At 41.1% G+C, this 11,946-nt stretch overlaps 1 protein-coding gene across 1 annotated transcript; it reads left to right on the top strand.

The window, feature by feature from the left end:
• The first annotated feature begins 780 nt into the window (after window positions 1–780).
• LOC142934259 (SHC-transforming protein 1-like) lies at window positions 781–10,996 on the top strand. Its single transcript, XM_076078770.1, has 13 exons — window positions 781–832; window positions 917–1,479; window positions 3,400–3,470; window positions 4,642–4,693; window positions 4,789–4,908; window positions 5,030–5,083; window positions 6,824–6,875; window positions 6,952–7,078; window positions 7,444–7,627; window positions 8,466–8,538; window positions 9,289–9,385; window positions 9,503–9,650; window positions 9,753–10,996. The coding sequence occupies exons 1-13, from the start codon at window positions 781–783 to the stop codon at window positions 9,879–9,881; spliced, it is 1,722 nt and encodes a 573-aa protein (XP_075934885.1). The 3' UTR covers window positions 9,882–10,996.
• Window positions 10,997–11,946: the final 950 nt, after the last annotated feature.

Below are 11,946 nucleotides of genomic sequence, written 5' to 3' on the forward strand. Positions count from 1 at the left end.
TAGATTAGGAGAAAACCTTTTTAGGGCAAAGCTAGTGTATTAATATTCCACTTTAACAGCATCTCTGAGGTGCAGCTGATGTTAGACTCAGCACTCATGTACTGTATTGGCTCTGCCTCAGTGTATAAGTGTGTGTGTGTACAGCATGAGTCACCCTACTCGCCTGTGATTGGATGGTAGTTTATGGGTGAGGGAGGGGGTGAGAGCCTTAGGGGGCCATCTGTCAATCTCTCCTCCGCTCCATTCACACATTCATCTGCATGCACCGTCATAGAGAGAGACAGAGGAAGTGAGCGAGCCTCTCATTCATAAAAAAAAATTTTTAAATAGAAAAGTTCATTCATAAAAGCTGCACAATTCTGCCGTGCCTCAAAGAGAAGAGACAGAGGGGAGGAAAGTTGATGTGGAGGTGAAGCAGAGCTGGAAGCCTGGCAACTGTCTGGGTCATTCTAGTGGGACTACTCGGCAGGACTAGAGCACAGCAGACTGGACGTTAGACTACACGGGACATCCGCTGTCCCACGCTGGTGAGTTGAATCTACTGTAACGTACGGTAATAATCTGAGGACACAGTGTGCCAGACGCTTAGATCACTTCCCAAAGATCAGTTGATTCGCAATTGAACCGAAATGATCAACTTATTGCATTTCATGCCTCTCTTTTTTTCAGCTATCTGTAGTCACATCTATGTAATCGAGTCAAACCTCTGTATGAAATAACTGTGATTCCTGTTTCTGCTCTGCTGTGTCCTAGTGCTCCACCTCGTCCAGTTTCTTGATTATGAGAGAGCAAACCTCACCCAGGTTCAAATCACAGACGGGACTTCTACCAGGTAGCTCGTTTCTTTTGTAGTCTTTACAGACATAATCAGTGCAATGAAATGCACTTTGCTGGACGTCTGCTTCATCTTCTACAGGCATGCTGAAGCGCACCAAATACAGTCGTCTGCGCAACGATTCGCTGACGTCCCTAGAGGATCGGCCCCAAAGAATGCTGCCCTCAAAGACGGACCTTTGCCTCGACTCTGATTTTGCACAGCTGGATGCCGGAGCGCCGACACACCAAGGGACGTCCACCCTGAGGGACTTCATCCCCCGCGTGGCCAACATCCGATTGCAAAGTCCAATTTCCCTTTGGGGCCTGAGGGGACAAACGAACACAGACCGGGACAGAACCATTGATGGACACACTGACAGACCCTTATCCAGGGCAGAATGGGGCTCAGGGCCTGATCAGAGATTTTGTAGCCAACCATCCCTCAATGTGCCCCTATCCACTGGCCAAAACCTAACCCACTCGGCTCTGCGCTGCACAAAAAGATCCATCACCCTGCATCGGATTACCAGCCTCCCCTGGACCCCCGACTGTCCTCCTTGCTCACAGCACAGAGACGGTCTGTGCCCTTTGAAGACTTCCTCAGCAGTAGACCACTGTGCAGTGGTGGGGACGGCAAGCAGAATGGTTCACCATCACATCAAGGTACCTATCACACGTGCACTAATAACAGCGCATGAATACACTCGGCTGTGCACAAACAGAAATCAGACGGCTGCTAAGAGTTCCTTACCTAATCTTTATGTTTTTCACTTTTTTTAAACCATTTGCCTAAAATTGTTAATGTTTATTACTAAAATATTGATTGGTTGTTAGTGTAAAGCTTCTTCACTTTAAACTTTGTAAGAAAGTGCAGCTAACCTCATATCAGGGTCCCATCAGAGACTTGAGGTCTAATTCCCACTAGTGCCAACACAAAAACACATACACGTGAACGAAGAATGCAAACACACACATAGAAACTGTCTGTCTCTGTCTCACTGAGCTTTATCCACACCATCACACTTACTCTCATACGTTCATCCCCTCCCTCTCAGATAGAGCTTCCTGTGTAGGCAGTAGTGACTCATCCTGGCTCTCTGCTCCTCACTAGATCTGCTCTGTGTGTGTGTGTGTGTGTGTGTGTGTGTGTGTGTGTGTGTGTGTGTGTGTGTGTGTGTGTGTGTGTGTGTGTGTGTGTGTGTGTGTGTGTGTGTGTGTGTGTGTGTGTGTGTGTTTGTGAATGTATCCGGTATCAGCAGAGCCCATGCTGTCCTAGAACCGGAGGTGTGTCCGCATGGGTGATTAAGAGCAGGGTCTGTGAGCTGACCACTGATGGAAATGAGAACGGACTGTTTGATTGTCCTTTATAAACAAGCACACACATACATTACGCACTACCGCCCACTGACCCCACTCACACATACACACACACACACACATATTGATTTAAGTCTGGTGTTCATCAGTGGTCTTACTCATCCTGCCCTCGGCCTATAGAGTCTGCTCTGCTGAAGCTCATGGCCAATAGAAGTGGGACTAGTCAAAGTGTATCCAAGCACATGGTCTAAATGTCGCCTGGTTGCATTTACTACATGTCAAGACTTCCAAAACAAGCACAAGCACATCTGTATGTAGATTTAATGTTTAATGTAGCAGTTATGAGTGGAAAATAAGAGAGTGTCACATTATACTAAAACTATTATTTTTCCTTATTTATAAAAGTCACAGGGAGAAAATGTAATCGTGATGTGTTTTTTTTAGCCATGTTAGTGGCCTCAAAGAATGGCAAAGTTGATCGGTCCAGACTGAAATATCTCTACAACTATGGTTGACATTTTGGGGTTTTGATGTCTTATTATTTAGCTATTACACAACTATTGGATGGATTTGGTTCGGATAACCACTCTGCCCAGAGGATGGATTCTAATGACGTGGATGATTTCTCCACTAGAACCACAAGCAGTTTTCTTATACTCTGAAACATCTCAGTATCTACTGGATAGATTGGCACCACATTTTTGTTCAGACAAATTTTCATTTAGCGCCATTATGAGATTTTGAATGAAAGGTCTCGTCAACTATGTATTACCTTGAAACTTGTTAAACATCCCCCCTCAATGGGGACATAACAACTTTGGTGATTTCTTAATTTTTCATCATCAATTGTCCAATACTTTGATTTGGAGCCTCAGCAGTTTGTATTTTGTTCTAACTAGCAAATGTTAGCATGCTAACATGCTAAACTACGATGGTGAACATGATATCTGCACGTTAGCGTTGTTCCTGCAAGCATATTAACATGTATTACAGCCCCACAGAGGCACTAACGTGGCTGTACTCTAAGTCGTGTTTACTTGTTTTTGTTAAATCGTTATTTTAACTGATTTCCTCGGTAGTCATGCCAAAGATTTCTGCAACAGCCAAGAAGAGAGAAAAGCATGACCCCATTTAAATTGAGGAGAAACAGGACAGAGACATTGCCCACATCAGCACTCTTTCTGAGATCACATAATACTTTTATTGTGGCTGTATTGCTTAACATTTAAATCAGTGAGTAACTGGTGTTTTGTTGTGTTTTCCTAGTACATGGGTAGTGTGGAAGTGACCCAGTCCATGAGAACCCTCGACTTTAATATGAGAATGAAAGTCACACGGTAGGAAGTCCTCCAACTACCACGCACACGCACACACACACACACACACACACACACACACACACACAGATAGATCCTTAAGATACATAATAAAACTAAAGATCTGACTGCTGACAGTGTGCTTTGGAAGAAGAAATATACATATATTTGCCAAGCGTGTGTGGTTTATTTGAAAAAAATGTTTCAAAGGGGGAAATCAAATTAAAAGTATAATGTTTCATAAACCGGGGCTTTCTCCTCATCATTTGATATTGACATCCTTGTGCAGGATGCCAAAACACAGCTCGCTCTGTTCACAACAACACTGCTGAATGATGGGGCAGAAAATCCAATTAGATAAACTTCCTCCTAATGATCTCTCATAGTCTTATTAAGAGGAGAGAGAGAGGGAGAGAGACCTCATCCATTACATACAATTTGTTTTCAAGGAGAAGAAAAGTACTTCCTGGAAAAAAGTCTTACTTCCTAGATAGTGGGATGTTAATTTAGTGTGCGTGGGTGTTTTTATGGTTTGGCCTCTCTGACCGAAGCATCAGCAACTACAAAGCTGAGTATGTACAGCTTTTCTAAACAGGCAAGGGCTCACTGGTATTCAATTGATAGGTGAAGTACATGTTGGTAATAATACTTTTGCTTAAGTAGGATTTTGAATGCAGGATTTTTGCTTAAAACAGAGTGGGCTTAAATTGATGTATTAGTAATTTTATGTTCTTCCAACATTGACCTATACTTGATAGATTGCTTGGTAGTCTGTAACAATGTATGTATTGTTTTCTTTTAATGTTAATCTGCAATAACTACTCAAATAAATAAAGTAATAAGTACATAGTACATATAAACGTATAAAGTAGCATAAAACAGAAATACCCAAGCAAAGCAAATACCTGAAAACTGTACCTGAGTAAATGTATTTTGTTACAGTTCTCCACTGAATATAGTACTACTTTTAAAAGTAATGTTAGTGTATTTTATTTCTCTCATATACTGTAGATGAGCTTCTTGTGATGTAGTTTCCTTCCTCTCATGTTCTCACATGCAAGTCACATGTTAGCAGGGCGCACTGGATGCCATATTCACAAAGGTATCTCTGTGTTCGGTGTGTGTGTGTGTGTGTGTGTGTGTATGTGCGTCTGTATGTGTACATGTTTATAATCTCTGTTTGTGTGTGCAGAGAGGCAATCAGCAGACTGTGTGAGAGGACATCAGCAGTGAAAACTAAAAGGGTAAGGTACACAAACACACACACACACACACACACACACACACCAATGCAATCAACACAGACCCAACTAGAATAACAGATTTTTGTCATCATCAGCCTGTCTACAAGGGACTGTCTGCTCTTCTGGGTCAAATCAACCTACAGTTTTCAGGGAGCAGAATCATCGTCACTGTCTCCACAGACAGTGTGACTCTTATCGCTGCCGCCTCCTTTCAGGTGACCGAGTCAACACGCTTAACTGCATTATAACTGTCACACGTCTTAATTATTGAGGCATGCGGAGTAAAAAACAAACAAACTCTGTGCTTGCTTTGTTCCTCTCTCTTCTCCTCCACAGAAGATTGCCCACCACCCCATGCAGGCCATTTCATTTGCCTCAGGAGGAGATCCAGTATGTTCATATTCTCAAATGAACAAACATGTTCATGTGCAGATAGGGACGCACACACACACACACGCACACACACACACACACACACACACACACACACACACACACACACACACACACACACACACACACACACATACACAGAGTGACTAATTATATTTAGCTTCATTACTGCTTGGTTTGGTGCCATGTGTGGAGGATTGAATTATTTCCGACCCCAACGCTTGAATCTTCTTCACTTTTAATTGGTAGTGTGAGGTCTGTATTTATCAAGCCACTAAAAGTTACATTTCGGACACAAACTCAAGAATAAAAGCTATTCATAAAATCCTTGCAGCTTAAAATATTACTCTTAAAGTTAATAGAAACTCCAAGGTTAGTTAAAGGAGCAGTTTGATTTATGGACATCTAGTGGTGAGGTTTTAGATTGCATCTGAATACTCCCGCCGGTGAACGAACACCGGCCGGAATCTGATTGGATACAAGCTCTCCTTAAAACAAGCTGTGCTGGAAGCAGAGCAACAGAGGAAGACAGGAGCTGTGCAATGGGAACAAAAATTATAATACATGTAGTGTATTTGTGAAAAATGATAAAATAGCTATAACTTTGTGATTCTGTTTAGGCCAGCAGAGAAGGCCACCACTGCTTTACCAAGTTTGTTTCAAACGAATTACTCTTATGTGTTTTAATTCTCTTTCCCTCCATTCCTGCATGCTGCAATGTTGTTGTCTAAATAGCCAGCAGGACATGTCAGTTAGTTATTAGCTGTTGTCTAGGTCACATCCTGCCTGCAAACGGCTTGACGAACAAAAACGCTTACTTATGATTTGGTTTGTGTTCATGAACTCCATTGTTCAGCTCGAACAAACAATGAATACAAATGCTGGGTTCACACTGTACCCAGCATTTGTATTCAATATTTAATTTCCATTGTGATACTGCGACGTCGGTCTGGCCAAAGATTAGAGAGAACAGGAGGGCGGTTTCTCTCAGGGAAACACAACACCATCGGAGCGATGGATGGGATTATAGCTCGCTGCTTAATTAATTAGCTAAAATAATCTTGTAGTGTGCTCTAAGCCTCGGCTCAGTTGGCTTCGACACATAGAAGATAGCGGGGGAATTAAAATCAATCTGCCACAGAGGCTTTATGGTGAAACATATTCCGCTGACTCTGCTCTTGTATTAGTATCAGAGAACCACTGATAGGAAGTGAATTATTTAAACAGAATACACGTGGACAACCAGCTAACTGAAAATGTCTGCTGCGTTTTCCATTATTAAATCATGAATTATAGAGCCTAAACCCACCAGATGCACAGGTTATAAACTGAAGAACACAACAACAGAGTCAGGAGGTTTAATAGCGTCCTTGTGCGCATACAAATGCTTTCTAAAAGACAAAATAATACTATCTTTCTTTTACAAATGAAAAGTTCAATTTTTGGTTAATAAAAGGCATACTACTCAATTCAATACACTCGCTACAGTCTTACTTGGTCTGATATGACCAGTAGCTTATGGAGGCTAATGTAAGCTAACGTAGACAGTTACGGTTGTATAATTATTGAGTCGTGATCTCACTTATTGTTATCTTATCTATTTGTGCTACTGTTAAATTGTATGTATACACTATATTATAATTTAGCTTGTAATTGCCATTTGTGGCCACGGTGTTCAACAAAGTTTACATAGTTTTGCTAAAAGTCTTCTTGATTTTTCTCTCTATCTGTTTGCAGGACATGGCTGATTACATCGCTTATGTTGCCAAGGACCTCGTCAATCAGAGAGGTATAGCACAGTTTAATTTCACATTATGATGAGCTCGGCTTCCACTGGATTTACTCCTCTCTCCCCCACCCCACAGCATGTCACATCCTGGAGTGTCCAAAGGGTCGTGCCAGTGAGGTTATCAACAGCATCGGTCAGGCCTTCGAAACACGTTTCCGACAACTTCTGAACCACACGCCATCGCTCCTCTCCAACAATCCCAGGTTGTCTTTCTGTCTACCTTAACTGTCTCATTGGTGTGTTTGATGTACATTTCACCCATCTGATCAGGAGTGCAATTAAACAATTCTGTGTTGGCCAATTATTATTTTCACTGGCTTTTACAACATCATAGTTCTTTGAGAGTTTGATCCAGGGGGCCCTTATTGTTAGGTGACTTAGTTTTTGTGTTTGTATATTTGTGTAGAGCTGAACAATTTCTTGAGTATGTGTCTATCTTTGTGTGTGTGTGTGTGTGTGTGTGTCTGTGTGTGTGTTCTCGTGTGTGCATTATAGTAACCAAAGTCATGTCACAGCTTCTCCACAGTGGAGGCAGTGAGGTGAACATCATGTAACTCTCTGCCTGCAGGTCAGCAGTGAGGATCTGTCACAAATGGAGCACAGAGGAGACGATAACGGACCAAAAGGCCAAGCGAGCCAGCGAGCACCGTGACTACTACAATATGATCCCTGGAAAGACACCACCCGCTGCTGGAATAGAGGACCTGCGGATCACGAGCGCGGAGAACAAACAGGATCCTGACATAATGGGGGTAAGAGTGACATTAACATTAACATTTAGTCAGCTTCAGGGAGACCATGAAAAAGTCCAACTTTTTTCCAAAGCTTTCAACCACATCTCCTGGCCCTCCTCAGTATATTAAGTTATTCTGCGGCCATGGAGATGGTTTAGTAGTTCTCTCATGATTAAACGATGGAATATAATAATGATATCATATATTGACATGATATCATATAAGCATAGATTAGAATATATATTATACATTGTACTTACAGAATTACTGAGCAACTCCATCCACTGAGGAAGGCCATTAGATATGGTTGAAAGCTTCAGAAACGAGTAAGTTGGAACGTGTGCATGATTTTGGGGGGAAAGATGTAGACGGTATGAGCTAATGCCATTGGATTAATAACTCTTCTTCTGCTTCTTGTTCTTCTTCTTGTGACATGAAGCGATTGGAGTGAGTCCTTGGGTGTGTGCATATACAGTATATTGTATTATATTCCACTCTTAACTTCCTCCACAGTAGTGGAGTTGTAAATGTTACAATGGTTTTATATGTGTAGCTGTATATCTCAGTAATACACTGCCTAATTTGAAGAAAGCTCTTTTTTATGACACACAAAGATCATTTTACATTTTAAAAGAGAAGAATAATCTAATTTCATCCCCAGAAGCGCTTGAGCTTGTTCAAGGACGCCTCAGTTGTTTGTAATAACTTCCCAGAATTTTTGTGCTAGTTTGGGAATTAAGTCTGCAACTTTCCGGTCATGAGCACATGTCTCTAACCTTTATGCCATCACTGCTCCTGCATGCACACATGCACACACACAGATCTTGTCTGTATGACTCATCTAGTGCTGTTGCAGGTTTGTTCATCTCAGCCTCTTTCACTGTATGAGAACTGCTCCATCACAGAAGAAACTCCAGCTCCACCTGCAGGTAAAACTCATCAATACACTGCAAAGTGTCTTCAGACTGTGTGTCTGTCTGTAACCACTTTGTGTTTCTATGTGCATGAGAAAGTGTACTTCAAACCAAAATTAGAGTTAATTATAGTTCAAGTAAACTTTGTTTAAAATGATTAAACCAGATTTTAAATCCATCCCATCTGTGCTGTGTAATTTCAATGAAAACCTGATAAAGTAAACCAAATGATATGGTTTCAACCAAAGTGCAATATTGGTTTAAACCAAAAGTGAAACTACTATTGTTCAGGATTAATGAAACCAATCAGTAGCCTACACGGTAGCCTACACCTGAATGAGAAAACAACATTATTTGTATGTCACATAATTAGAGCATTCTTTTTATTGGATTGTTGACTATTGGACTCTTTGCTGATGCTGCAGTGACTTAAACGTTCAGAATATGTTATTCAGCAGGGTTGAATCTGCCAATTTCTCTTTCAAAATGCAGCCATTTTAAAACACCTCAACTGTCAGTTTAACGTTAACCACTAATCTGAGTTTAAATCTGAGTTTTGCATCCTGGAGCTGATTTGAAAGTAGTTTTAGAGTAAGATTAGATTTTAAGAAAGGTCTAGAACTAACCTTATTAACACTGAATTTATAGATTTGGTACAACAGCATAGTTTAAAAAAAAGAAAACATGATATTATCTTGGTTTGAAGTTACTAAGCAACCCACCCTTGTGGACAGTTATATTATTCCTCTGTTGTTTCTCCATCAGACTCAGTGGTATCTGAGATCAGTGCTGAACAGTGCATTCCTCTCTCTGAGACACGGATCCAGGACCTGATCCAGGAGGAAGTCTGGTTCCACGGCAGGTAATCAACATCCCCTGTCCTTCACTACCAGTGAATTACCATCTTAAATGTGTCTGTCTGCTAATGTATATCTCCTTCTTCCTTTCTCACTAACTTTGTGTCTGTCCTTCATCCCAGATTAGGAAGGGAGCAGGCGGAGTCACTTCTCACCTGTAGCGGTGATTTCCTGGTCAGAGAGAGCAGCTCTGCCTCTGGTCAGTACGTACTCAGCGGGATGGAGGGAGCCACCGTGCGCCACCTACTGCTGGTGGATCCACATGGACAGGTAAAGAGCTTTAGTGTTGGATGTCAAATACTCAAAGCATGCAGAGAGGCAAATGCCAGCTGGCTTTAATGTTTAAACTTGTCTGTGTTTTTGCTTAACCAGGTGCGGACCCGAGATCAGGTGTTTCTGAGTGTTGGTCACCTGGTGCGATTCCACATGGAGAACCAGATGCCCATCGTTTCTGGAAGCAGTGAGCTGTGTCTGAGACAGCCAATCCTACAAAGACACTAACACACACACACACACACACACATTCATAGCATGTATAAATTAGCCTGCAGCAGCGGTTCTCAACGGTTTTGAGCTGAGGCACAACGTGCACAAGCAAAACAACTTTAAACCTGTCAACATGTGAGACATTACTGAGTACATATACTGTACATGTGCAGTAAGTTGTTTCTTAATATTTGAGTAAATTCTCACTCTTGTGCACACTGTGCCTCACCCCGCGTTGACTACAACTGCTGGCCTGCAGAACATCCTGTCCCTCTCTCTCTCAGGCTAAATTAGCTGGTGTTTACTCAAAGTCGAAGCACAATCACTGGTGTCGGGACGGAATTACCAGAATGTTGGCAGACTTTCAGAATCTTTTTTCTTTTTGACATGTGAAATTTGTCTTGTGTTCATTTGTTTTTGATTTGTTAGTGCTTCGTGTCCCCATTTCCCATGCTTGACTTTTGAATCCCACTTGTTTGTTACATTCTGTATAAAAAATGAAAATGCTCTTTGTCAACAGAGACTACAGCAACAGATGTGCAGTCTCAGATAAGATGGCAAATATGCAAATAGTAATGTTTTTTTGTTTCCAATAAGGTAATCAAATACATCATCAGTTCTTTTACAGAATGGATCACTGGATTTAATTTTTTTAATTTGCCAACATATATTTTGAGGTTACACATGGCCGGTGAAGATATTTCCCACTTTCAGTTATGTGCTATTTGGCTCCTTTATCCCACAGATCAAAAAGGACAAAAGTATTTGATAGTGGAGGCTCGAGGGAAGTTGTGAGTGCATTTTTTTTTCAGGATTATTTCAGCAAGCAAACTGTACATTAGTCAGATGATTTATAGATCATTGTAAACAATATACTTTTTATTGTGTTTAATTTGTATTTACACGTGTAGCTGAGACATAAAGGTGTAATTTGCTGTCTTATTTTGGAGGAGTCTATTTCCTGAAGAGTCCAACAGAAGAGGAAGAGTTGATTGATTTAATATTTTTTTTTACATTCGCATGTGAAGTGTGACCAAAGAGACATGGAGTCAAGTACCTCTGGTAAGACTTCTGGAGACACACGCGCACCAAATGTCCCTTCAATAAAAGTACAAAGCTACTTTTATTTAAAAAGTTCTTGAGGACACAAAAATAATAGTTTTACTATTGTAAAAAACAACAACAAGTGAGTGTTAGCCAAGCGAAGGGGCTACAACATACACGTAATTGAAGACAATTGGATAACACCTACATCTCGCGTAACATTAGCAACGGGATCCAGATCCAGAAGAAACACTGCTGAAACAGAGAAGACATGATTGAAATGGAGGTAATGAAATCAGTTATAACACTTGTTTTGGTCTGTTTAAAGTTCTCTTTAAATATCGGTACAATTAATATGTATTTTTGGATTTAATGATAGGACAAGGTGTTGGTGCGAATATTGTGTGATAATATTGAACTCGGAGCTGGAGTAAAAGTACAGTAAAGGCAATCATGCATAAAGACCAATCTGGTCTTTATTTACGTAATTGGTATGTGGTAGGCTATTTACCGGTGTGTGTAGTTTTAGAGAATGTTATTTTCAGTAACATCTCTTGATCCCTTTTTTTGCTCTTAGTGTTAAAGGTGAAAATGCTGGTGATGAACCAGCAAAAATTGCCACAGAAGTGGAAGTGGAAAGTTGTTTTGAGATGGACTCAAAACAACTGGATTTGGCCAGTTGGCAATCTGATTCAATTGGGATTTTGATGATGCTTAATGGTGGTGTGGCTGCTGTCCTCTTGGCTCCGATAACTACACAGCAAAGTCTGACAGCGCAATTACAGTATATGGCAAAAAATACCAAGCAGTTGCAAATGAAACATATTCAGCTGAAGCAACTTCTGAATTCCAACAGTCAGAACGTCACGCTTCTGGAAAGTGAGGCTGGCCAACTGAAGTTGCTCATAAACGCAACACAGTACAGCTTCACTTTGTTGTCTGCTGAGAATATACAGCTGAGCCTGAAGGACACATCAAGAAAAAGCACAGTTACAGGTGAAGACCCTGGAAAACTGTGACCTTGTGGAGGAGGAGA

Source organism: Anarhichas minor, unplaced genomic scaffold (genome assembly GCF_050575085.1).
Source record: "Anarhichas minor isolate MPS153535 unplaced genomic scaffold, ASM5057508v1 ptg000067l, whole genome shotgun sequence".
Classification (NCBI taxonomy): domain Eukaryota; kingdom Metazoa; phylum Chordata; class Actinopteri; order Perciformes; family Anarhichadidae; genus Anarhichas; species Anarhichas minor.